Source organism: Bubalus kerabau, chromosome 18 (assembly GCF_029407905.1).
Source record: "Bubalus kerabau isolate K-KA32 ecotype Philippines breed swamp buffalo chromosome 18, PCC_UOA_SB_1v2, whole genome shotgun sequence".
NCBI lineage: Eukaryota > Metazoa > Chordata > Mammalia > Artiodactyla > Bovidae > Bubalus > Bubalus kerabau.
In genome coordinates, this window is record NC_073641.1 from 27,915,934 (window position 1) to 27,943,533 (window position 27,600).

The window sequence follows — 27,600 nt, forward strand, 5'->3', positions numbered from 1 at the left end:
AAAAATTCTTTGTGTAGGTCCACTGACATTTTTTCTGAGGGAAAGACCCATAACTTTTAGGAGCATCTCTTAACGATTGATGATCCAGAGAATGTTAGCACCTTTTATTCTACCAAAAAAACACACCCGATCCTGGGCCTTTATTCAGCCAGTCAAATCCTGTTCCCTGAGTATTTCCCAGGTCACCTGTCTCTTGGCCTCTTTACTGCTGCACTCATATCCTGAGTAGGATTAGAATCCGAGACCTGTGAGATGGATGTCTCTGAGAAAGAATGGACTTCCCTGAGCTAAGATGTCCCATCTCACTCTTTCTCTAACTCCTTACTTTTTCAACTATTTTTCTGTCTCTGCTGTTAAAAAACAGATATTCAAATAACTCAGAATTCAACCATGACAGTGATGATAAGAGTTTGTGTTTTAAACAAACTTTTCCAGCAGTTGATTGATATAAAGAAAACTCCTACAGTAATAATACCTTGAGTTAATATACTGCCTGTCCCCTGGAGCACTCAAAGGCTTTCTTGTATATTATCATTTTTTTCCATTAAAAAAAATCCCTGTAAAATAGGGGAGGGAAGGCATTATTAACCTCTGTTTTTTAGATGATAAACCAGCAGCACAAAGAAACTAAACGACCGTGACTAGGAGTGAGAACTGCTGATCACTAGATGGCTGTTTTTCCTATTTCAGGACAAGGCTACTGGGTCCAGAAGTGTCAAGGCAAATGGAAGCATGGCTGGAAGTTATCTGATATACACACATTTTGAGGAGAGTATTCTGCGCTGAATCCCACTTGTGACATTTCCATTTGGAAGTTGTCTCCTCCTTGAACTGTACCTGGGAAATAGCAATTTCAAAAATTATATCACTGTTACCGATTTTAAATCAAATTTTCAAACACACGTGCCTACACACACACACACACACACACACACACACACACACACACACACACACACACGATTCTGATGTCCACTCAAAAATACAGAGCTGGGAGGGAGGAACCTCTAGGGAAGTGTCCTAACAGATGCAGAAATCCACAATGCTTCCCAGGTAGTCTGAAGTTGGCATTAATCTTGATTGTGCATTCATGTATGTATTGGTATACTATGAAATTCCTGATGTCAAGAAACACTCAACATAGAGGATGAGGTAAGATGAAAACTGACATGATTATCTTTTCTTTTTAAAAATGATTGTTACTTGCTAAAGACCTAACTGAATTTTTAGCTTTTAAATATTGGTACTAATAAATGCACATATATCTCAGACATAGTTGGAGGAGCCAGGCAATTGATCTGTGGTGAAGACTGTGTTGAGAGATACTTGGATTTGGCTTCAGGAACCAGGATTCAAGATTGAGGAGGAATTTTACCAATGTAGAGGTTTGGTCCAAGTTCTACATATGTGCTTACCTCTGACACTAGCACCATAAGACTCATTTAGAACTCTTTTTCCATATAGAGCAGCCAAAGTGGTTACCTCTCACTAATCTTCACAAAAAGAAAAAAGTTTGCGGACTGTCACATTAATGTAGTGAAGAATAAAAATGTTTGGATAGATGCTTCCAATGGATAATCAGGAGAAAAAGATTTGACTATAGGGATTAATACTTAATCTATCAGGAGATAAAGATTTGACTATAAGGATTAATACTTAATCTATGCAATCCCTTTGATCATAGCAAGTGCTCAATAAAACATTCACTTCATTGCTGAGAGTTATTTGGGTTAACCATCAGGAACTAGGATTTGGGTCACATGGGACTTTTTACCAACTGGGAATTGTTTTTTAGTCCTCCTTACAGTGAGGTCTTAAACATATGATATTTCTACAGTGACTAGACCTCCCAAGCCACAGAAGTAAATTATTATATATCTGGTAAATGTTTCCTCAAAATCTGAACTATTAAAAATCTTCACTGTATTTTTCTAACCTAAAAAGTATACATATTTACTGCAAACAAATTTTAAGAATTTCAGTGTAAATTATGGAAGCAGCATAAAAAGGTAAAACTATTTATGATTATAATAGACGGTACTACATTGCTGCTCCCAAAGGTTATACAATTTATAATCTTCTCAATAGTGTATGAGCTTCTGTACTTCCCCATAATCTCCCCAAGATTAAACATTACTAATCTTTGTTGTCTTTTAGGCACAAAGAAACATTGATTTAATTTAAATTTTAAAATAATTACTAAAATTGGGAATATTTTCTTTTGTTGACTGACCATTTGTATTTCATCTTTTATAAGCTATGTAGTCATCATTCTTTATTTTCCTTATTGATGCTACTTATGAGTTCTCTTTGGATAAGGTATATGTTAAGTGAAAGTTGCTCAGTTGTGTCTGACTCTTTGCGACCCCACGGACTATATAGTCCATGGAATTCTCCAGGCCCAAATACTGGACTAGCCTTTCCCTTCTCCAAGGGATTGAACCCAGGTCTCTTGTATTGCAGGCGGATTCTTTACCAGCTGAGCCACAAGGGAAGCCAATTAATTAAAAGAGTGTTTGGTAATAAAGAATTTTTTAAGGTTTTTAAGAACATGTTACTTTTTTTTTATTTTTTAAATTTTTATTGGAGTATAGTTGATTATAATGTCATGTTAGTTTCTGCTATACAGCAAAGTGATTTAATTATACATATATGTACTCTTTTGTAGATTCTTTTCCTATATAGGCCATTACAGAGTATTGAGTAGAGTTCCCTGTGTTATACAGTAGGTCTTTATTATCTATTTTATGGACAGTACTGTGTATATGTTAGTCCCAATCCCCCAATTATCCCTTCTGTTCCCCTTATATGCTGGTAAGTTTGTATCCTTGAAAAAAGTGTTTGAAAGAAAATTCTGAGAAGGAGTTCTTTTACCTTCAATGCTGAAAATTTGTTCTCCTATTGTCCCAGCCTTTTCTAGTAGATCTGCTTCATCAGAGACATTGAAGAAGTGTCTTTCTGTTGGAATACTGGCAATAGCTTTAATTTCCTTTATTAAATTTTTAGTATCCAGGGCGTTTCTGTTTAAGTACCCAAGAACCTTGGAAACAGAGGAGAGAGGAGAGGGCCATCAATGCAGTACTTTAATTTTCCTGTTAATATTTTCTAGACTGTTTTTTTTTTAACACAATAGGCCTTTCAGAGAAGTAAAATAAGCAACACTTCCATATCCTTTTGGTTGGCATGACCGAAAATCAGCAAGATGCTGAGGTAGAGTAAAAATATTCTTTTATATGAAGCTATGAGCAGGCAATAAGAAAGTATAGTCTTAAAGGAATATTTCCCTATGAACTGAAAGACCAGTAAAAAGAAAAGCCACTTACTGCTATGCCAAACCTCAGTATATTGTCTTTGTTACATTGATCAATCACAGCTTTCAACTTTGACCCATCATGGGATTCACCATCAGTTACAACCACCATAACTTTGGTAGCACCTGGTCGTCCACCAGCAGCCGTTGAATAAGCGGTATCTCTGTGGCAGATAAAATAAAAACTCACTATTGATGGATAAAGTTTATACATGGACCTCTGGTTAGAAAAGTAACTATAAAACTGACTTCTTTGAATATAACCTATTGCGACAGAATTGCTCTATCAGTTCTGGTGACATTTTAACTATATTAGATTTGTAGTTTGTAGAGACACATACAAGAATGTAAATCTCACTTGGCATTAAAAATAGCTCCCATGGTTTTCATAGTGTGTGGGTATGTGTATTCACATCAGGAACCCATAGAATTATCCTCTGCTAAGAAAATTAAACTCATCAACAGAGCAGATAATTCATTTTGTCATAAATTTTACTCATTGGATCTGTATTTTTCCAATAACAAATTGCTTTTTAAAAAGTAATAAATATATATGGTAAAAGAAATCTAAAGCATTTCGAAAGTTATAAAACAAAAAGTTTACATCAAGCCACTATTTCAAAGGTAATCACTATTATCAGTTTGTTTCCTTCTAGAAAATGTTGCATATAGAGAAATATATGCAAAATTTACTCCTTAAACTTTTATGTGGGGACATATTCTATACAGTGGTTTTTCATTTTGATGGAGAGCTTTCCATACCAGCACATATAGAACTCTCCTTTTTTGTGTTTAATTTGATTTCTAAATTTTCATTTAAAAAATACTCATTTTATATAATTTTAGAGGTAAATTTCCATTTACAGTTATTATAAAATATTGACTATATTCTCCTTGTTGTATTACATCCTTGAGCCTGTCTTATACCCAATAATTTGTGCCTCCCCCTCCCCTACCTTTATATTGCACCCCCACCACCCCACTAGTAATCACTAGTTTAGAACTCTCCTTTTTTAATGGCTATGTAGTATTTCATTGTTTTGAGGAACCATAGTTTATTTAACCAACTCCCCATTATTATGCATTTAGGACATTTTTGGTTTTACAAATAATGCTATAATGAATGTCCTTGCGTATATATCTTGGCATACTTTTTCAAATGCATCAGTAGTATAAAATCGTGGCATTGAAATTATGTGGACAAACGATTTACACATTTCAAATTTTGATAAATATAGTACTAAATTGTTCTTCAAACTTCTTCCAATTTATACTGCTATCAGTGTACAAGAATGCAATTTTCTCCATCTCCTTTCCTTAACAATGAGGACTATTAATACTTTTTAATGTGGGAAACTCTTATAAGTGAAAAATAATATATTATTGTTGTTTTATTATGTACTCTTTAACTATGAAGAATGATGAGTATTTTTATGTTTATTAGCCATTTATATTTCTTTCTTCATGAACTCTTGATTTATCTTTACATTTGCTCATTTTTGTTTTTCATCATATAATTTTTTCAGTTCATGAATCGTTTTTAAAATTTTAGTGATATTGATACTGTGTGGAAATTTTATATTTTTGTATAATCAAATCTGTTGCTTTTTGTGTCTGTGTCATTTATACTTGATATGTCATTTTAAAAGGGCCTTATCTCTAAGACTTTTATTTTTCATAAGCCAAGTTTTCTCATAGTCCTTTAGTTGTTTCATTTTCTTAGATTTAAACTGAAATTTGTTTTGATTCAACGAGCAGGGATTCAGCTTTTGGTTAGCCAGGTATCCAAAAACTTTTTCTCTGTCTATTGAATTCTCTTGTTGCACATTCTTTCTGGTGTCATCATATTGGTTTACCACCACCACTTATATGATGACAATTTAAAATCTATATTTTCTTCCATTCATCTCTCCCATCTTCAAGTTTGTGTATTCAATGTAGTGAATATTTTCACCTGAAAGTGTACAGAGTTCTTTAATTCAACATGTTTAAAACTGAGAATATCATTTTATTTCCTAAAGCTTTTCTGTGTTCTATATAGCAGAATATAGAAATATTGAAAAATAGTTCATATTTCTCAACCAGACAAATTTGAATTCTTATACTCACATCAAATAATTTTAAGTGACTTATACTCTTTATGACATACAGTAGAGCTCTCGTCTGATTATAAATTTGCTGAGAGTAGAAACTATGCCTCATTTAGTCTTGATGACCTGTGTGTGTGTTAAGTTGCTTTGGCCAAGTCCGACTCTTTGCAACCCTATGGAATGTAGCCTGTCCATGGGGCTCCTCTGTCCATGGGATTCTCTAGGCAAGAATACTGGAATGGGTTGCCATTCCCTTCTCCAGAGGATCTTCCGACCCAAGGATTGAACCCAGGTCTCTTATGTCTCCTGCATGAGCACGTGGGTTCTTTACCACTAGCGTCACCTGGGAAGCCCATGATTATCTGCAGGGCTTGGAACAGTAAATTGTAACTTTAGGCACCAAATCAAATAAGATCAACAGAAAATAGAAACATTCACTGAAGGAGTATCAGAATTCTATTTGATGTTGTAAAGAAACAGATCAAGAAAGAGAAAGAAGAAGAAGAAAGCGAAAAAGAATTAGATGTAATTAAATTCTGGAATGAATGAGTAAAAAGTTAGGTGGTTCTCCTCACAATGGAAAGACTCCTGTTAGCTTGGAAAATAATGGTGAGAGAGGGATGACAGGGAGAAAAACAAAGTTTTGAAAAGATCATAAAAGCCATATGAGTCCCATTTTCTCAGAAAGTGCCTATTCTCCCTAAGAAGGAAGCTTGCCAGGCCCCTAGGCTCTTTCCAGGGAAAAATGCCACGCCCACATTCCCTTCTAAAAATAAAGGCTCTTTACTGTTTGTAACTCCTGGGAGGCCATTTTTCTGCGTCATCTTAGTCCTCCCCTCAGCCTGCTTTACTGAACGAGGAAGGGCCAGCAGCTGATGAGATAGCTTGGCTCCAAAGCAAAACTTAATAGGGACATAACTTAACCAAACCAATCATATCTTGTCTTGTAGGGAATCTACTCTTGAAACATACAGGGAGAGTCAGCAGTTGACAGAAGCAGCAACTAGAACACAGAATATACTGAAAAAAGAAAGGACAGATATTATAGGAAATGCAGAAATAGAAAAGGACAGGATGTGGTGACTGGCCAGATTATGTGACCTAAAGAGGAGTAGAAAGAATAAAATAAACCATTAAGTTTACAGTCTGAATAACGAGGAGGAAAGGTGGACAATGAATCAAAATGGCAAAGTCACGAGGAGGGGAAGGGAAAAGCACAGGGCTAGTTTAGGAAGCACTCAGTTTGACAAGTGAGCCAACACTCCAAATAAAAGACACTCGGCATCAGCTGGACACCAGTGTGAATTCTGAGAGAGGTCAGGGCTGATGACATAGCCGTGGGGTAAGCCAGGCAGGGCTGATGGCTCATGTAACCATGAGAGTGGACACAACACCTAAGAAAAAAAGAGCTATGAAAGAAGGACTCTGTTTAGTGAAGAAAAACTAGGAAAAGGAGCCAATGAAGAGGCAAACTTGTTGACAAAAGTTGGCAGGTTTTCTAGAAGTGCGTGGTGTCAAGGCATCTGGGGTTGAAATAGCACCACATGCTCATTATTGTCAAATGATAAGGGAAGCTAAAGAGGATGAGGCTTGAGGCAAAACCACATTTACCTGGTGGCAGAGCCATATGTTTCAGGGATATGAAGAAAGGAATATAGATACTTCTTTTAAGGAATTATGGCAGTGGAAGGAAGGCACAACCAGATGGAAAAGGGCAAAAAGTAGGTTTAAAGGAAGATGAGCTTACTGTTCTCATTTATAATTTTTAAACAATATGAGAATGTTTAGCACTTTTTGGGTAAAGGTATCTGATCAAATCAGAGTGAAGATGAAGGTCAGCAGTGCTAAGAAAATAGAGACACTGAGCTAAGAATTAGGAGAGTGTTATATAGTTATGAAATTGCCCCAGATAGTAGTAAGCAGAATGAGTCCTTCAATTCAGACTCCTATGTCATTAACACTTAAGATTCTATGGCCCTTCTTAATTTGGCTGAAGTATCCCACTAGCTCAAGTTGTTTGTGGTCTTAATAAATAGTAACAAATAACTGCAGATTGCTCCATGTCCAACTTAACCCAAGGTCTTTTAATTTCATTTTATTTACTTCATATAAAATATTTAAAAATCTTATAAAAGTCACAGAAATCAAAGATTTAAAAATTTTATTCCCTTCTGCCTTCTCAAAGTGTTCAAGTAAAAGAATGTTCAGATTTGTCTACTCTACTAGTTCTGAGGAGAAGGGCAGGAGGAGAAGGGGACGACAGAGAATGAGATGGCTGGATGGCATCACCGACTCGATGGGCATGAGTCTGAGTGAACTCCGGGAGTTGGTGATGGACAGGGAGGCCTGGCGTGCTGTGATTCATGGGGTCGCAAAGAGTCAGATGCGACTGAGTGACTGAACTGAACTGAACTGACCACATATTTAGGTTTCCCGCGTGGTGCAATACTAAAGAATCCACCTGCCAATGCAGGAAATGCAAGAGATGTGGGTTCAGTCCCTGGGCTGGGAAGATACACTGGAGGAGGAAATGGCAACCCACTCCAGTATTCTTGCCTGGAGAATCCCATGGACAGAGGGGCCTGGTAGGCTACAGTCCATGGGGTTGCAAAGAGTTGGACACCACTGAGCAACTAAGCATGCACGCACCATCTATTTTTCTTTGTCTTTTCTCACTTATGAGCACTTCTATTTTATCAACATATTGACCTGTTAGCATCATAACTTACCTTGCATACTGAATTGCTTTAAAGGTATTTGTAAGGTCTCCACCATATTGGAATGTCTGCGATGTTGCTTTAATCATTTCATCTTTGGATTTAAAAGTATTCAGGTTAAACACAACCCTTGGATTATTGGCATATTGAATTAACCCCATCTTTAAGAGAAAAGAAGTTTATTACAGGCTTGTCATTGTTATAAATCATTCCTATGTAACCAATATAATAAAAATCAGAAGTGCATTTATACAGGGGCTGATAGCTTAAGGGAATCATTTCCAAAATTTTTCTTAAGAATAGTTATTTTTCTTCCAATAGGATAATTTCCCTGTCAGAGGCCATCAGTGTACAGGAGTGGGACTTATTGACAAGCATGATAATGTGCCATTTATGTGCCATATGGTTCTCAAGAATAATAGCTGCAGCTTTTAAAGCACTGCCATATGGATGAATAGCAGAATAAAGTTCATAACAGGAAGATTTAAATAGATTTTCTAGTTACAAAAGGATATATACATGTTAACCATTACAAGCAATCATGAATGGAACATAACATCTCATCAACTGAGGGTAATTATCTAATAAACAAGGAAGTATAGTTGAATACTAGGAAAAGTGACTGCTAATCAATGCAGTCAGTATAAATGTTTTCACTGTGCTGAATTTCCTCTCATCACAGACATTAGAAAGGAAGCTACTATATGTGTGTTCTGGACAGGACATTTCTGGTCTTCAGGGAAAATGCCACCGGAGAGTCTTATTTGGGAGAGCTGAGAGGTAGGACAACTTCTGAACAAGACGTTTGAGCACATACCCTAATCCTTTAGATCAAGGAGGTCAAACACTTTGGTTAATGTCCTTGTACTCAGCACTGAGATCACTCCCTATGCCTAGGATTTGGGGTTTCCAGAGTGTGAAGTGGTTATAAGAAAATCAGTGGTAAAAGAGTCACTGAAATAGAGGCCAGTGTGTAAGGAAGGTGGAATGGGCAAGGCCTGGATATCTGAAATCAATCAGCTGCTTTTGCCAGGAAGGCCTAGGAAAATGACCAAAAAAACATGATATTATTGAATTCCTCTCTTCAAGGTAAGATGTAAGACTTGAGAGAGAGGAAAGGACAACAGTAACTCTAAGAATCTCAAAATCTAAGCTGAGAGGAAGAGAGTGACACAGCCCTACAACTTCTGTGTGAGAGGGAGGAAGGTGGAAGAGAAGATGTGGCAGATTAGGGCTTACAGAAAGGTCACATTTAGGTTGGAAGAAGATGCTGAGTAAAACCACTTTTAGATATGAAGGAGATGCACTGGGGTTGCAAGATAGGAGAGGAAGGTGAGGAATTTCACATGGACACTATTAAACAAAGTAAGTCAAATTACAGGGGTAATTCATTTAGAGACAGAAAATAAACAGATGCAGATGAAAACTTCTCTTATGAGGGGCTTCAACAGTGATGTTCTCTAGAAACCAGTACAATACTTAGTTTTATTTAACAGAATTTTCAGTAAAAGCCCACAGTGAAACCTTCAAAGTTTTGACGGATATTAATATCCTCTTGGTATTGAAATGTCAATGGGGAAAACATGCAACGGTATTTTACAATACTGTATAGAGATGCAGAAAGGCAAATTTCAATACAGAGAACTGCAAAGCATTTAGGGGAAAGTGTTCCAATAACTGTTGGGCCTTGGAGCATCAGATGCAACACAGGAACTGGTAACTCTGTGAACTGGTTCCTGTTGATATCGGTTCAATGTTTTCCTACAGCCAGGATGACCCAGAAAATGGCAGATCCAACAAGAAAGAAAGAAAAAACCCAAAACTTTAAAAATGCTATTCAGTGTTATAAAAGCAGGACCTTTCTGCTCCTTAATTTTGGTTGCCTACCACAGGAAGAAAGAAAACCAAAGACTCTTTAAAACAGAAAGTTACACAAAACTATTGAAAGGACTTCTGTAAAGAATGGAAGTTTAGCCTAGACTATGATACTGAAGTAAAAGTTGCTCAGTCGTGTCCAACTCTTTGCGACCCCATAGACTATACAGTCCATGGAATTCTCTAGGCCAGAATACTGGAGTGGGTAGCCTTTCCTTTCTCCAGGGGATCTTCCCAACCCGGGGACTGAACCTAGATCTCCCACATTGCAGGCAGACTCTTTACCAGCTGAACCACAAGGGAAGCCCAAGAATATTGGAGTGGGTAGCCTATCCCTTCTCCAGAGGAACTCCCCATCCCAGGAATTGAACGGGGGTCTCCCGCATTGCAGGCAGATTCTTTGCCAACTGAGCTATGGCAGAAATATGCTGTCTATGAACTTATTTATAAAAATCCTAGAATTCAAAGATAATTTTTTCACCAGTAAAAAGAGAAAGTTATCATTATTAGTCCAAGTGTGTGTAAAAAAAAATACATAATGGATTTTTAAATGTATTGAGTAGTGCATGAGTTAATGAAAGAAAAACTTAGCAACGAAAGATAATTAAGATGCTACAGCCATGAAATTAAAAGATGCTTACTCCTTGGAAGGAAAGTTATGACCAACCTAGATAGCATATTCAAAAGCAGAGACATTACTTAGCCAACAAAGGTCCGTCTAGTCAAGGCTATGGTTTTTCCTGTGGTCATGTATGGATGTGAGAGTTGGACTGTGAAGAAGGCTGAGTGCTGAAGAATTGATGCTTTTGAACTGTGGTGTTGGAGAAGACTCTTGAGAGTCCCTTGGACTGCAAGGAGATCCAACCAGTCCATTCTGAAGGATATCAGCCCTGGGATTTCTCTGGAAGGAATGATGCTAAAGCTGAAACTCCAGTACTTTGGCCACCTCATGTGAAGAGTTGACTCATTGGAAAAGACTCTGATGCTGGGAGGGATTGGGGGCAAGAGGAGAAGGGGATGACAGAGGATGAGATGGCTGGATGGCATCACTGACTCGATGGATGTGAGTCTCAGTGAACTCCAGGAGTTGGTGATGGACAGGGAGGCCTGGCGTGCTGCAATTCATGGGGTCGCAAAGAGTCGGACACGACTGAGCGACTGATCTGATCTGATCTGATCTGATTTGATCTGATATCACATATCCAATGCCTGTGTCAGAAATAGGAACCCATGCTTTAAAGATCAGCATTAGGCAAAGTTACAATAGAATAACTCAACGTAGCACAAATTTCAATTAACTTTCAAGATTACCATTAAATGCCTTTAATATGGGGATTGGACAAATGCAAAGATGAAGACCTCATCTCTAGTAATATTTTCTCAGAAAGAAACCTGTGGGTTAGGGTCTATATAACGGATGTCCATACCTGTGTCTTTGTGGGGCCTATATCTAGGCCTTGTACAAATTTTTCCAAAAAGTTCTTTACTGCATCCCAGGGATAAATACTGTTTGATTCATCACATACAACCACAACATCTATGAAGGAAGGGCAGGCTACATAGGAAATGACAAAAGAAACATATTTCCATAGGTAAGACAAAAGTCACATCCACATGAAATGAGACCGAGTAAAAGAGAATGGCACTTGCTGATACAATTTTTCCCCTCTTTTAAAGTAAGGCATTGCTCAGACCCTTGGCACATTCATAACTTACTCTGAACTGCAGGCGCAAAGCTGGTCCGCAACTGAAAATCGGGACTGACATCAGAGCAAACCCCGGTTGTGTAATACTGACTTCCGCACTGCTGTGCCCACAGGGGACCACAGGTCTTAAAAAAAAAGAGAACAATGACAAAATACATAGAAAATGTTAACCTTCCACCTTGCCATTTGTGAAGCTCAGGAATCATTTCCCTTCTAAGACACTAGGAATCATCAATTCTTGAAACTAACAAGTCAACAATGCCTTTGAGACAAAGTGCACTGGAGCCCACAGAGGGGAAGGAGAGGGTGGCAGACGTGCTGTGCTCAGTGGCAGGTGTCTCGAGGACAGGGACACGGGGACCGTCAGTGTCGGGAGGAGCCCATCAGGTGACCCACCAAACCAGAGAAAAGGGGTGCTGTCCTTCCAGAGAACAACCAGGAGAAAAAAGGGGCCAAGTTCATTTTTTGTCTCTCAGGTACCTGGGTCTCACCTGCCTCATCTATAAAATGAGGATAATCAGACCTCCTAACTTAAGGCTGTTGCGAAGACAAAATGAGTCTATGTCTATGAAACACTTGGAACAGTACTGGGTAAACAGCAGATGATATATCATTGTTAGCCAGACTCATTAGCATTATTATGCCTTGAACATATGTCTCCTCCTGTCCCTTCCATTTTCACTATTCAGGACAAATAATAAACCCTGTGTCCCCACAGACCAGGCAGGCAGCTTGGCAGAGAGCCTGGGCCAGGTGTAGACACCACGGTGAGTGAAGAGCCCACACCTGCTGTGCAGGGCAGACCACTGTGGCTCCTGCCCACTGGCTGCTGTGAAACAGGCCCTGTGTGGCTGAACCTCTCAAATTCTCAAGGAGAATCAAAGCAAAAACTTTTTGTGAAAATTTAGAATTAAAACAAAAAAACACCCTTGAAACACTCTACATGCTAAACAAACACACAGGAACTAGCAGGCTCATGAGCTGCCAGTTTTTAACTCTGCAGTTATCAAAGCATTTCTTTGAGGACTTCAGAGCTGCCTACATCCACTCCCTAGAACCTTCAGTCATCCAAGCTGGCACTTGTCTTCGTGTGCACATCATACTCCAGTTATTAATATCACCATTAACCCAGTCCCAAAGCTCTCCCTTTCAGTAGCCCTTGAACGGCAAGAACTCCTGATTAAATCATGTGGGAAATATCAAGTGTCTGTGTATTAGTTGCTCAGTCATGTCTGACTTTTTGGACTGTAACCCATCAGGCTCCTCTGTCCATGGAATTCTCCAGGCAAGAACACGGGAGTGGGTTGCCATGCCCTTCTCCAGGGGATCTTCCCAACCAAGGGATCGAACCCAGGTCTCCTGCATTGCAGGCAGAAAATATTAGGTTAAATACAAATCATTAGATGTGGAGCGAGAAAAAATGGGGAAGACAAGTCTAGTCATGATCTTAAAAAAATCTGCAAAGTTTAACTTTATGTAAAGCTGTGGAACAACTATTAAGACTTAACTGAAAAGTGTGGACTTGCAAAAAGTGATTGGAAGAATGAAAGGGAACTTATTTGACCCAGTTTAATTGTTGGTAGCTCAAAGGAGAAGCAGCTGTGGTCATATTTCATGCTCAATGAGCAAGGCACAGTTTTTCCCTTATAAAACTGGTTCATTTTGCCAATTAGGGGAGAATCACAATTGATGCCTTGGGTATGTTTACCAAATGAGATACCAATTACTGATTTCCTACATCCGCACCCCCAAATTGGTATAGCTTAATCACCCTGAAAAACACTAACTCATGAAGTATTCAAAAATATTTTTTGGTTGTAAAAGCAATGGAAAACAACATTAAGGAGTTGAAATTAGAATATGCCAATTGTTAATGCCAGAACAACATTCCGACTTTAAGCCCAGAACTTAAGAAGTTTCAAAAAATGTGATGATTGTCAGTCTTTTCCACAGTATTCTTAAGAGTATCTTAAGATTTTGACATTTTAGGTATGGAAAGGAAACCTTAGCTTTTTTTCTTTTTCCTTTATTTTTTTTCTCTTTCCCTCTTTCCTTCTACTTGCTACACTGACTATTAAATTAACCTCAAATTCTCGTCAACTTCATTTTATATATAAGGTTTATAAAAGGTTTTACAGTTACATAAAAATTGATTAAGTTACAGATTAAAAATCTGAAGTTACAGCTTAAAAACTTTGAAGCATATTCTGTAATCCCTATACCTCAATATATTTTCTTTTTTAATTCATTTAACTTTAAAAAAAGAAACAAGAAAGACAAAACAACCCTATGATAAAGACTTCAGAAGATTATAAACCAGGAAGATTCATTGAAATACTCATGTATGCATTGATCTAACATATATTATAAGCAACACCTAATTTACTAGGTGGTACCAAAGTCTAATATCTCTCAGTAAAAACAGAATCATATTGTTCAATATTGAGCACATTTTTAGAGAAATCTGTTTATATACACAGGCTTTTAAGTTAGCATGTCAATGCAACATGTCATAATCAAGCTTTCTAAGATGATTTTAACAGAGATATATAACTAGGTTACACCTACATGGGCTGGTAGAAATGTCAAATGAGGTTGGGTTTTTGTTTGCTTTTAAACTCTTTTTTTCTTTCTTTTATCTTTTGGTGTGTGATGATTTTTTTTTTTTAACATACTCATGTCTTTTAACAATTTTCTATATTATTTTTTCTGCTGGTTCCAAGGTCAGAAATTCTCTCAGAAAACTTCCATTTTCTTCTAGTTTTTTAGATTAACTCTTTAGTTCACTTGGAAGTATACCTGGATATGCAAGATATTCACCAATTAATTGTCCCCAGACTACTTGTTAAATACAGCATTCTCTTTTACTCTGATTTGTGGCGGTCTTTACACAGTGTTCTAGAAACTAAATGAGAGTAAATGCTAACATGAAATGAGTCCAGATTATTGCTTTAAATAATATCAGAGTAGTCAATGATTATCAGAAATGATTAAAAACAAAAGTACTCTGTAGCTTTGAAACCTACTTTCTGAACTAGCTGTACCTATCCAGAATGTTTCTACAGGAAGGGGAAATGAGAGCTAGAATTCTGTTGTTATCAACAAATACAAAACACATTTTTCAAGGGCAAAGAATCGCTGTTCCTTCTGCCCTCTTTCCCCAAAACATTCTGTGGCAATATTTTTGCTAAATATCTTAAGATGCTTACATATCAACACATTGTTCTTTTCATGTTGGCTCTCCTCTAGCATAACTTATCCAAAATTCAAGTTCGAACATTTAAACCTCAAGATTTGGTTTGCTAGGAGGGATGGTCAGAAGACACTGACTTCATACTTGAGAGGAATGAGGATTTGAAAAGTAAACACTCACAAGAAATCCTCCTGTTCCCACGTTCCTTGTCAGTGTCAAGCCAAGGCTCATGTTGGTTTTCATCTCAGTAACATTGGAAATGCTCGTGGAAGCTTTCAAAGGGGAGAAGATTTTTAAAAGTGGTTAAATTATCATTTATTTAAAGACTTTTTTTTTCAATGTACACTCAGGTTTATATGTAGCATTGAGTTTAGTGCTCATGATGTGTAATCAAGTGTATGGAAATGAGATGTTTCCTTGATCTGGCTGCTCACTTAAATGAGTGAGGCTGCAGAATGTGATGCTCGGGGGTGGGGTCTACAAAGGTCATGATGACTCCATCTAATGCTTTATTCTGGATCAGAAAAAAACATTCTTAAAGTGTTATCAAAGAATGCCATATGGTAGAATCTGGCCCAAAGCAACAGTAAGTGAACTTTAGAAGGCCATCATGACACTAGCGCATAGAATAATAGATAAATCTCTCCAATCTTCTCTCTCCCATTCAGCTAAGGCATCATTTGCTGTATCCATTCTTGACCTACTGAACATTGAAATTCTTTTCAATAATATCATTTTTTTCATTATTCTCTAATCTCTGTCAAGGTGTATATGTGTATAAACATATATGCACACATACCTGTACACCTATACATATTAGTTTTTCATTATCCTCTAATCTCTGCCAGGGTTTGTATGTACATATATATAGACACACACACGTATACATATACATAAAATTACACTATTTCTGTAAATGTGTATATACATCGTTTATCCTAAGTTGTGTGTGCTCAGTCACTTAGTTGCATCCGACTCTTTGTGACCCCATGGACAGTAGCCTGCCAGGCTACTCTGATGGTGAAATTCCAGGCAATAATACTGAAGTGGCTTGCCATTTCTCATTCCAGGGAATCTTCCCCACTCAGGGATCAAACTTCTTTACCAGTGCACCACCTGGGAAGCTCTAATCCTAATTATCTGCTCATTTATATACATATGCATAAAATTTCTAAAAATAAATATATATATATATTTAGGGGTGAGAGCTCAAAAGTTTTATTATACAGTTTATCCCCTATTTCCCAGGATGCCCATTTTAAAACTTCACCCTTCTTCTCAAGCCTCTAAACTCAACCCAGATTCCATCACTCTCTAGTGCAAACAAGATAATCACACTCAAAGAGTAATCTCAACTTCTCTCATCTTTACCTAATGGTCCTTTTAGAATTCTGACTTGTCTCTTTCCTCTGTGTTTCAGAGAAGGGAGCATTCTTCGTAAGGCTCATTTTCCCAGGTACCAGAGACATTAATTTCATCCAGTTAACTTTATTCTTGATTGGTCGTCACTCCCTTTTATTGCCTCCTTCCTCTCTCCTTACAAATATGATCAGTCAGTTCAGTTGCTCAGTTGTGTCCAACTCTTTGCAACCCCATGGACTGCAGCACCCCAGGCTTCCCTGTCCATCACCAACTCCTGAAGCTTGCTCGAACTCATGTCCATAGAGTTGGTGATGCCATCCAACCATCTCATCCTCTGCTGTCCCCTTCTCCTCTTGCCTTCAACCTTTCTCAGCATCCGGGTCTTTTCCAATGAGTCAATTCTTCACATCAGGTGGCCAAAGTATTGCAGTTTCAGCTTCAGCATCAATCCTTCCAATGAATATTCAGGACTAATTTCCTTTAGGATGGACTGGTTTTATCTCCTTGCAGTCCAAGGGACTCTCAAGAGTCCTCTCCAACACCACAGTTCAAAAGCATCAATTCTGTGGCACTCAGCTTTCTTTATAGTGCAGCTCTCACATCCATACATGACTACTGGAAAAACCATAGCTTTGACTAGATGGACCTTTGCTGGCAAAGGACTGTCTCTGTTTTTTAATATGCTGTCTAAGTTGACTGTAGCTTTTCTTCCAAGGAGCAAGCATCTTTTAATTTCATGGCTGCAGTTGCCATCTGCAGTGATTTGGGTGCTCAAAAAATAAAGTCTGTCACTGTTTCCATTGTTTCCCCATCTATTTACCGTGAAGAGATGGAACTGGATGCCATGATCACAGTTTTCTAATGTTGAGTTTTAAGCCAACTTTTTCACTCTCTTTCATTTTCAATCAAGAGGCTCTTTAGTTCCTCTTCACTTTCTGCCATAAGGGTGGTGTCATCTGCCTATCTGAGGTTATTGATATTTCTCCCATCAATCTTGATTCCAGCCTGTGCTTCATACAGCCTGGCATTTTGCATAATATACTCTGCATATAAGTTAAATAAGCAGGGTGACAATATCAGATCAGATCAGTCGCTCAGTCGTGTCCGACTCTTTGCGACCCCATGAATCGCAGCACGCCAGGCCTCCCTGTCCATCACCAACTCCCGGAGTTCACCCAGACTCACGTCCATCGAGTCAGTGATGCCATCCAGCCATCTCATCCTCTGTCGTCCCCTTCTGCTCTTGCCCCCAATCCCTCCCAGCATCAGAGTCTTTTCCAATGAGTCAACTCTTCGCATGAAGTGGCCAAAGTACTGGAGTTTCAGCTTTAGCATCATTCCTTCCAAAGAAATCCCAGGGCTGATCTCCTTCAGAATGGACTGGTTGGATCTCCTTGCAGTCCAAGGGACTCTCAAGAGTCTTCTCCAACACCACAGTTCAAAAGCATCAATTCTTCGGCACTCAGCCTTCTTCACAGTCCAACTCTCACATCCATACATGACCACAGGAAAAACCATAGCCTTGACTAGACGAACCTTTGATGGCAAAGTAATGTCTCTGCTTTTGAATATGCTATCTTGGTTGGTCATAACTTTCCTTCCAAGGAGTAAGCGTCTTTTAATTTCATGGCTGCAGTCACCATCTGCAGTGATTTTGGAGCCCAGAAAAATAAAGTCTGACACTGTTTCCACTGTTTCCCCATCTATTTCCCATGAAGAGATGGGACTGGATGCCATGATCTTCGTTTTCTGAATGTTGAGCTTTAAGCCAACTTTTTCACTCTCCACTTTCACTTTCATACAGCCTTGATATACTCCTTTCCCGATCTGGAGCCAGTCTGTTGTTCCATGTCCAATTCTAACTGTTGCTTCTTGACCTGCATACAGATTTCTCAGGAGGTAGGTAAGGTGGTCTGGTATTCTTGTCTCTTGAAGAATTTCCCACAGTTTGTTGTGATCCACACAAAGGCTTTGGTGTAGTGAGAAAGCAGAAGTAGATGTTTCTACTTATAGGGTCATCTCCTTTTTATTAGAAAAATCATTTCTTAAATCTGCTTGCTATCTTATCAAACTATTTTGCCAATTCTCCTTCACTACTTAAGTTCTGGAAATAGAGGTCTGCTTTTGTGGATAATTAAAACCCAGCAATTCCAAACAGTTACAAATAATTCCAAAGAGTGATTTTTTTTTTTAGTAGAACAAGATCATTTTCACATGATCAGAAACACAGAGTATTCCTCAGCACCCCCCAAATTATCCCTAGTACTGATGTTTCTATACTGAATGATTTATTTTGGGGAGGGAGAGAAGTACGAATAGTCTCAGATTTCTGTTAGCAATCACCAAAGTCATCCTAAATGTTGATGGAAACTGGTCCACAGACTGGGCCAGATGGTCCAGGAGGCAGCATGTTTCCCACACATCTTACTTAATTAGGTCATCAAACTGTGTTGGAAATTTGGATACAGTTGGACCCCATGTGACTACAGAGATAAAGGCAACAAAAGCTGTATATATTTCTTGAAGGCAAAACTCTGACTGGTTTTGTTGTCTTTTTTCAACTGAGTATATAACAAGATTTTGATATGTATAAAAAAAACACATTGCCAATTATAACTTACTTTGCAAATTCAATTTTTCACATGTAGTGGTGGATAGATCAACAGGACATTTATATACATCTCCCATTCGGTTCTTAGGAAAGCCACTCCATGGTGAACCAACCAGTAACCTAGAAATAGGGATTTTATTTTCCATTAGACATGAAATGTTAGCTATAGTTTCTTAAAGGTAAAACTGACCACAAAACAGTAAAAAATCCACATTTAATTTCAATTTAATGTGAACAGTTTCTATTTGCTCAGCTATAATTTGTTCTTTTTATTTTTCTTCTTAGCTGATGAAGAAATTAATGAACATCTGCAGTACCACTGTCTTGCCACAATACCTGGGAGGTCTCTCTAAAGCATTTCTGTCCAATGGAAATATAATTCAAGTCAGAAATGTGAGGCACATATGTAATTTTAAGTTTTCTAGCGGCTGCATCAAGAAAACAAAAAAAGCAACAGATGAAATTAACTTATTTAAATAATATATTTTATTTAACTCAGTATATCCATACTAACTTGCTATCAATATTAAAATTACTGAGCTATTTAACATTGTTTTTCCATACTAAGTGCTTGAAATTCAATGTATATTTTCTATTTTGAGCACAATCGAGCAAGCATGTCAAGTGCTCAGTAGCCACAGGTGGCTAGTGGCTACCATATTGCTCACTATAGCTCTAAAGAATGAAATAATATTAAAACCTAAAGCAAGAACTAACATTTGTTGAGTATCTTCCACACCCTAAGCACTTTCATATGTTATTTAGGGAGCACATAAGTTATCTAAGTGGCTTTATGTTTTACTGTCTATACAAGGGAACGCTCAGCAAAAATACAGAGCGAGTATACTGTGGGTCTGCGCATTGTGTTTATAGCTGGAACACAGAAGCAGAGGTCAGAGATAGGTGCTAACATTTTCCTTTTGGTTAGTTTCACTTCCTACAGACCTTTCCAAAAAGATACTAAGCATTTCCTTATAGAATCACTGGACATTTCTGGCCAAGAATAGACAGAAAGAGTCCATATAGCAGTCTGATCTTTAGAAACTCCTGTAGGTTAACTACTCAGCAGCAACCAGTGACTAAGGAAGCATATTTGACTCAATGTTTTTTCCTTGTCAAAGTTGGAAAAGATTAGATTATTGATCTATGAAACTTAAAGTCTTTCATGATACTTCTGTCTAAATATTTTGTCATTATTGATTAAACAAAATGTGCTCAATTAAGTGCTATAGTGAATTAAGAAAAATCTAAGGCACGTTTATGTCTACTAAATGCAGTAAAACTGTTTAAAAAAATAACAAATAAAAATAATAATCATAGTGAATGGAAATATATTAATAAATTGCTCTTCTTGAAAAAAAAATTTAAATGGTCAAAGGAAGCTAACATGGACATGGAAGGATGAGGCTGGTAGCTGGCATTCTTATCAGAGGGAGCAGCGTAAACAAGCATGGAAAGAGGGAAATACAAATTATTTTGAAAGAGTTAATGATTCAGTAATAATCTTCTCCCCTTATCTTATACAAATACTCTCAAGCAAGTATTTTGTAGAGAATTCTAGAATACTTTAAACCAGTTAACTTTGATTAAGGTTAGAGTCGCAAGTTTTTGTCTTATGAGTAGATACTTTATCTAATTTATCTGTTAAAATATTGTCTATAGAAACCATCTACAAGACAAAAAGATAGCCTAATGAATGGGAGAAAATATTTGCAAATGCTAAGACCGATAAGGGATTAATGTACAAAATATAGAAACAGCTCCTACAACTCAACATCAAAGGAAAAGAAAAAAACTAAAACAAAGGGCAGAAAACCTGAATATACATTTTCCAAAGAAGACATACAGATGGCCAACAGGCACACAAAAAGATCCTTAAGATCATCAATTACCACAGAAATGCAAATTAAAACCACAATGAAATATCACTGCACATCTGTCAGAATAGTTATCATCAAAAAGACCACAAATAATGAATGTTAGTGAGGATACAGAAAAAAGGGAACTCTAGGACACTGTTGGTGGGAATGTAAATTGGTGCAGTCACTGTGAAAAACTGGAGGTTGCACAAAAACTAAAAATAGAACTATCTTATGACCCAGCAATTCTATTCCTGGGTATATATCTGGAAAAAAAAATGAAAATGCTAATTTGAAAAGGTAGGTGCACATCAATGTTCATAGCAACATTATTTACAACTGTCAAGATATAAAAGCAACCTAAGTGTCCATCAATAGATGAATGGATAAAGAAATGTGGCATATATATATACACACGCACATACATACATACACATATATGTATGCATATATATGTATATATATGTAGGTAAAGGGTCTGCCTGCAGTGCAAGAGAGTTGGTTTGATCCCTGGGTCCGGAAGATCTCCAGAGAAGGGAATAGCAACCTACTCCAGTATTCTTCCCTGGAGAATTCAGTGGACAGAGGAGCCTGGAGGGCTGCAGACAGTCACAAAGAGTTGGACATGACTGAGCGACTTTGACTTTCACATACACATACAATGGAATACTACTTAATCATAAAAAGGATGGCATTTTTATTATCAAACTTTATTTTAAAACTTTAGCATGCAGTCTATTGACTGAATGAATTTTTAACTATAGAATATAGTTGGTCCCCTATAGGATAATGCAGCTCACATCACAAGTTCAACTTAAACCTTGAATTTGGAGTAAAGCACATAAGAATGTTGCTAAACGTCCTCAATCACCACTTCGTTGCCCTTTGGGGAAAGAAAATCCAGAGGTAGTGGGTGATGCTACTTAAGTAGAATTCCACATGAGCTATTTTAAAATGTAAATCCTTTTCAATCTGAATTTTTGATTAAGTTTCAGCTAATAATTTCTAATGGTAACATTATAACAAGGTTTTATAAACATGCATCTGTAATTTTTGTTTTAGTCACAAATACAGTTTTTTTTTTGCCAAAAAAAGAAAAAAAATGACATTTTGCCATTTGAAACAACATAAATGGACGTGAGGGTATTATGCCAAGGGAAATACATCAAACAGAGAAAGACAAATACTGTGTGATATCACTTACATGTGGACTCTAAAAAAATAAAACAAACTAGAGAATATAACACAAAAGAAACAGACTCACGGATATAGAGAAGAAACTAGTGACGACCAGTGGGGAGGGGGAGGAGGAGGCACAAACTATTATGTATAAAATAAACAAGCTGTAAGGATATATAGCACCATACAGGAAATAAAGTCAATACTTTATAATAACTCTAAATGGAATATAACCTTTAAAAATTGTGAACCACTATGCTGTACACCTGAAACTTTTACATTAATAATATTGTACCTCAAGTATGCCTCAATTAAAAAGTAATACATCAAAAATATTGCCTATAAAGAGGAATGCAATAACACCAGGCATATAGGTTAAGATTTCTGAAGAAGATAGAAATTGATATGTTGGCTATAAGTCCCAAAATTTGCTTTAGTGAAGGAAGAGAATCAAGGAGCAGGATTTGAAGTGCATGTTTGAGCATATCTGATGTTCTTCAAATTCATGACAACTCAGAGGAAATGAGGAAACTTATGAGGATTCTGTATTGTAAAAACTATCTTCCAGCAGCTTGATTTTCTCCGTTTGTACAAGTCTGTGGTCTTCATTCCATAGTGGGACTATACAGAATTACCTCTAACCTTTGTGTGCAGGATACATCTTAAAATTTAAGAAAGAAAGAGACTGAAAAATGAAAAAGAATATATATATGTATAAAATGGAATCAATTTGCTGTACACGTAAAACTAACAACATCATAAATCAACTATGATAAAAAAATTTTTTTTAATTAAAAAAAGAAAGAAAGAGATAATGGCCTTTGCTTTCTTTTCCAGGCCTGTTTTCTTATACTTTCCTGAAATTCTGTATTTTAGTCATTAGATTCTGATCTGGTGGAGAAGCTAGGTTCTTCTTGCTTCTAAACCTTAACATGTGCTGTTCCCTGCCTGGAAAAATTCTGGTCATTACTTAGGTCTCCCATTAGACAACAACTTCCTCCAAGAAGTCACCTGGTTCTTCTACATTTGAGCAAAGTAGATTTCCTAAGTAATTTCTTAGCCTCTGAGCTTTCCCTGTCCTGGTTTTCATCACATTGTCCTGTAAGGGCCTGCCCCCTGACTAAATACTGCTCACCTGCACCCCTGCTTCCCAGGGAGGAAAAGTCCATGGGGACTAGGAATCCTGCCTATAGCACTGAGTGACTAGGTGTCAAATGAATGAATGAAAAAAACAAGTGAAGAAACAAATGGATGATTGATTCAACATTATTTTTTAAAATTTCTATTAGAGTATAGTTGATTTGCAATGTTGTGTCGATTCTACATTATTACCTGGCGCTTCCCTTGTGGCTCAGCTGGTAAAGAATCCACCTTCATTGTGGGAGACCTGGGTTTGATCCCTGGGTTGGGAAGATCCCCTGGAGAAAGGAAAGGCTACCCACTCTAGTATTCTTGGACTCTATAGTCCATGGGGTCACTAAGAGTCAGACACAACTGAGCGAATTTCAGACACACACACGTGAGAATTCTCTTGTTAAGGAAAAGTTGAATAGAAAATTTTTATTTCTTTTTGTCTGAATTAAAGATAAAACAAGCAAAAAAAGAGGTGAAAAAACTCCACCAAGTTAAGAAGAAAGCATTATATGGGTACTCTTCTGTCAATTGTTCCTGATTCAGTCTCCATGTAGCTACCACGTGTCAAACTCACATCTTTATTTTTTTATTTTTTTCCCATCTTTATTTTTTAAACAAAGGCTGACTGAGGAGTCCGTAGCGAACAACATAGCACCTTATAGCAAGAAACTGTAACAAAAAGTGTGGCTTTGACCCTTTAAACTGTGGGAATTTATATTAATGACAGCAAATCTTACAACAACTGATGCTGTATAGGAGGCTTTCCGAGCATTATTAAGTTCCTGTGCCAAATGGGTCTGAGATTATTTTATCTCCATTTTACAGATGGAATCACTGAGACAGATGAGCAACTCACTAATATTCACATGGGTCGTGAAAGCCAAGCATAACTGATTCTGACATCCAAGCTCTTAACCCTTAGGCTATTTATTCTCTTTCCTAAATAGTGGCAAGAAGGCCTGGCAAAGGGCCCAGGTTGGGAAAACTGTCTGAACAGATGAGTTGGCTTCCAGAATCATAAAGGAGTAAAAACTGGAATCTGAGGGTCAGACCCACACCTACTGAGAGGTGGGTTGTAGGCCCTGGCTGTGCTGTGTACGATCAGGTAAGAACAGCATATGTTCAGATAGTACCAAGTGTGGTCATTCAGGTGGCTTCTATTGTACACCTTTCCTATCTATCCTTAGCTTATTCCAGAGAAACACACCGAGAAACATAAGTTGAGTATTTCTCACCTGAAATTTAATCATTTTGTTCTTCTGGGCCTCCAGCCATAGAGCTGCATCACTAGCTACCCGTTTTCTCAGTGAGAAAGCTCAAAAGGCCACCTGCTGTTTCCTAGTGAGTAAGTGTTCCTTGGACACTCTCTCTTGGTCTCCTTCTACCTCATCCCAGAATTCAGGGTTGGATAACCTCATGGTGCTGGGGGGTTATGACATGTCTACCACCACCGTGAGAATTTGGGTCCCTGCCCCTGCCCCCATTCATCAGACAAGACGAAATGAAGCCTCTGTGCAGCTATATGCCATTTAATGAGAAATTCATGAAAGGGCTTGAGAGTCTCACATAGAACACATAGAAATCTCTAGCGGCACCACATATTAAACCCTTAACACAAAACAATAGAGGACAGTGGCAACCAGACCATTATGTCTGCAATGGTGTTTTCACTGTGTATGACTCATTCTTAACTACTGAGAACCACATTAGTAAGTAGGTAGTCATAGGTCATACTAGCGATTACAGCGAGGGTTTGAAAATCCACTGCCCACCTCCTTTTTTGGCCGTGTTTCCAGCAGATTCTCCTCCTGTCTTGGACCCAGTGAAATCCTCGTTCCTGACAACTCTCCCTCAAAAGGAGAGGTTATGACATCACCCGTGGCTACTCCGAGGGAATTGTGACATTCTCAAATAAATCAGACAGGAAGATGAGGGAGGCAGGTATATTTATCTACAAAGTTTAAGTAATCAGCTATAGCAGGAAGAAACATGCCAGGAGAGAATGTTATAAAGGTGGGGGACAAGACACCTCAGCGGGTAAATTAAGTGTGGCGAAGCCTCTCAGAAGTAACAGATTTAATTTAATCACAACCAGGCAAAGAGCTGCATGAACAGTTGTGTGTGCTGATTCTCAAAACAGAACAAAATCCCAAGATAAAAACTTCTCTTTTCCTACAGTGAAACTGGGAATTCTTCCAAGACTACTTAAAATAACACTTACTGTTCAATTATCTTGTGGGAAAATAGTGATTATATAGAGTTCCAAAACATAGCCAATTTGCCCACCTCCAGTGGGATTCAAAATACTTTGTTTAGTTAGTAAATAGTATTTATGGTGGTGTAGGTAGTTTTAAACCCACAATCCAGGGGCTGTTATAAATATCTTCCTTTGGTCTGTGAGTCTCTAAACTCTCCAAGCATTTCTTTGATACTACAGATTTTCCCAGAGATTACCAACAGAGGTGCACTTAAAATACTAGGGCAAAGCATGTTTTATTTGATTCAAGACATGCTTCTTGAGGTCCTAGGAGACTGACATGTTGTACAACTCTAGGGAGTTCCATTCCCACATGCATGGTGTGCCTGGGCCTTGTGCAGTGTACAACCTGTGAAGCTGTACATGGGGGCCAGGCAGACTATGTGCCAGACTCAATTCTAGGCATTGGGGATACATTAGTGACTAAATTAGTCAAAAATGTATGGCCCCGGACTTCTCTGGTGGTACAGTGGATAAGAGTCTGCCTGCCAATGCAGGGGACTTGGGTTCTATCCCTGGTCTGGGAAGATTCCACATGCATGGAGCAGATACACCCACACTGTACAACTCCTGAGCCTGCATTCTAGAGCTGGAGAGCTGCAACTCCTGAGCCCTTGTGCTACAACTATTGAAGTCCATGCACCTAAAGCCTGTGCTTCATGACAAGAGAAGTCGTCAAAATGAGAAGCTGCAACAAAGAGTGGCCCCATTTGCCTCTGCTAGAAAGCCCATGCCCAGTACAACTAAAAATAAATAAATTAATAAATACATAGAATTTTTTAAAATTCTGGCCTCTCAGAAGTTACCTTCTAGTGGGAAAAACAGACAATAAATGTAATGAGTAAGTAAAACATACAGTAATGGTGATCAGTACTTTGTGGGACAAGTGAGGAGGGCAGAGTCAAGAGTGTGGGGTGCAGGGTGTTGCAATCTTTATTAGGAGAGCCAGGAAAGTGTCACTGAGAAGGTGACATTTACGTAAAGAGTTGAACGAGGGAAAGGAGTAACATCTTAAGACTCTGGTGGAAGAGAAGTCCTGACTATGAGAACAACAAGTGCAAAAGCCTGTGGCTGGCGCAGAATGCACAAGGGGGAAATGGTAGGAGATGAGGTCATGTTAGTAATGGGCCTGGATCCCATAGAGCCTTGTATGAAATTGTAAGGACTTGTTTTTTCCTCTGAGTGAAATATGAGAAGGCCACTGGAGGGTTTTGAGCACAGTATTGATACGATCTGACACATTTTCGGAGGACTTTGAAGATTTCTCTGTTGAGAATGACTGCATGGAAGTAAAGGTGGAGCAGGTGAAGCACTTAGAAGGCGCGTGGCACGATGCAGGCAAAAGCTGATGCCAGGCTCCTGTGGGGCTGGCAGAAGGGAAGGTGGTGACAAGGTGGTGACAATATATGTTAAATAAATTTTGAAGGTAGGACCAGCAGTATTTCTTGAGAAGCTAGTTTTTCAATAAAAACAAAGCAAAGGGTGACCCCAAGGTTGTCAGCAAGAATTAAAAGTAACCAAGTGGCCATTATCAAATAAGGAGGATATGGTCAGTGGAGCAAGATTCTTCAGTAAAGGAAGCTCAGAAGTTCAGAGGGAGGTATTTTCAGTTGGAAATGTCTCAGCCATCCACAGAGTTGTTTTGTCTGGCATTAGAAGCCTACCATATGTAATACCCACATTAAGATGAGACATTTCAAAGCCTTTAGCTTATAAATATAAATATTATTCCTTATATTGTTTAGTTCCAGGCCACTGACAACACAAGGAATCCAGTGAGTTCCATACGACTACTTGCTTGGAACATAAAAGGAGTTTGTCATGGGAAGAATTCACCTGTAACGATTTCCCATCTCTAGGAAGGAAGAAGACAGGTAAGAGTTCATTTTTAGCTCTTGGTTGGGAAGCACTGGTATTATAATTTACTAGCTAAACTCTAGCATATGTTTCAAGGCAATTTTAGCCTCCTGGCCTCATTATGCTGCCCCAGACTTCTCTGGCTGCCAGGCTGCTTCCTCAAATAGTGGGATGGCTACATGCTCAAGATCTTTCAGTCCCCCGATGCAGAGTCCACTGACCTCATTATTGCTAGACCATCTTAAGCCTATTATAGTTTTATCTCACAAAACCCTGGAAATCAGCTTTTGCACTGGAAGCAAATGAATCAATAAAAACTGATTCTGTTACACTGACTCATCCAACATGAAGTTTTCCTGAAGTTAAAATCAAAAGCCAAAACAGTCAATTTAATGCCTTGTGACAATATAAATTCCACATGCTTGTGCCCCGGTGGGGAGGAAAGGAATG

General features: G+C 38.1%; 1 protein-coding gene across 2 annotated transcripts in view; it reads right to left on the reverse strand.

The window, feature by feature from the left end:
• Positions 1-27,600, reverse strand: part of ITGA2 (integrin subunit alpha 2) — a 106,909-nt gene that overhangs the window by 39,622 nt on the left and 39,687 nt on the right. For both annotated transcript variants that reach the window (XR_008705034.1, XM_055555263.1), the window contains exons 3-10: positions 18,875-18,984; positions 15,072-15,163; positions 11,709-11,823; positions 11,420-11,547; positions 8,130-8,278; positions 3,324-3,474; positions 2,875-3,040; positions 761-837 (exon numbers count right to left, since the gene is read on the reverse strand). Coding sequence is in view for 1 of the 2 variants with exons in the window: in XM_055555263.1 (XP_055411238.1) it covers positions 761-837; positions 2,875-3,040; positions 3,324-3,474; positions 8,130-8,278; positions 11,420-11,547; positions 11,709-11,823; positions 15,072-15,163; positions 18,875-18,984 (988 nt within the window). In the remaining variant the exon portion in view is untranslated. The remainder of the gene's footprint in view (positions 1-760; positions 838-2,874; positions 3,041-3,323; positions 3,475-8,129; positions 8,279-11,419; positions 11,548-11,708; positions 11,824-15,071; positions 15,164-18,874; positions 18,985-27,600) is intronic.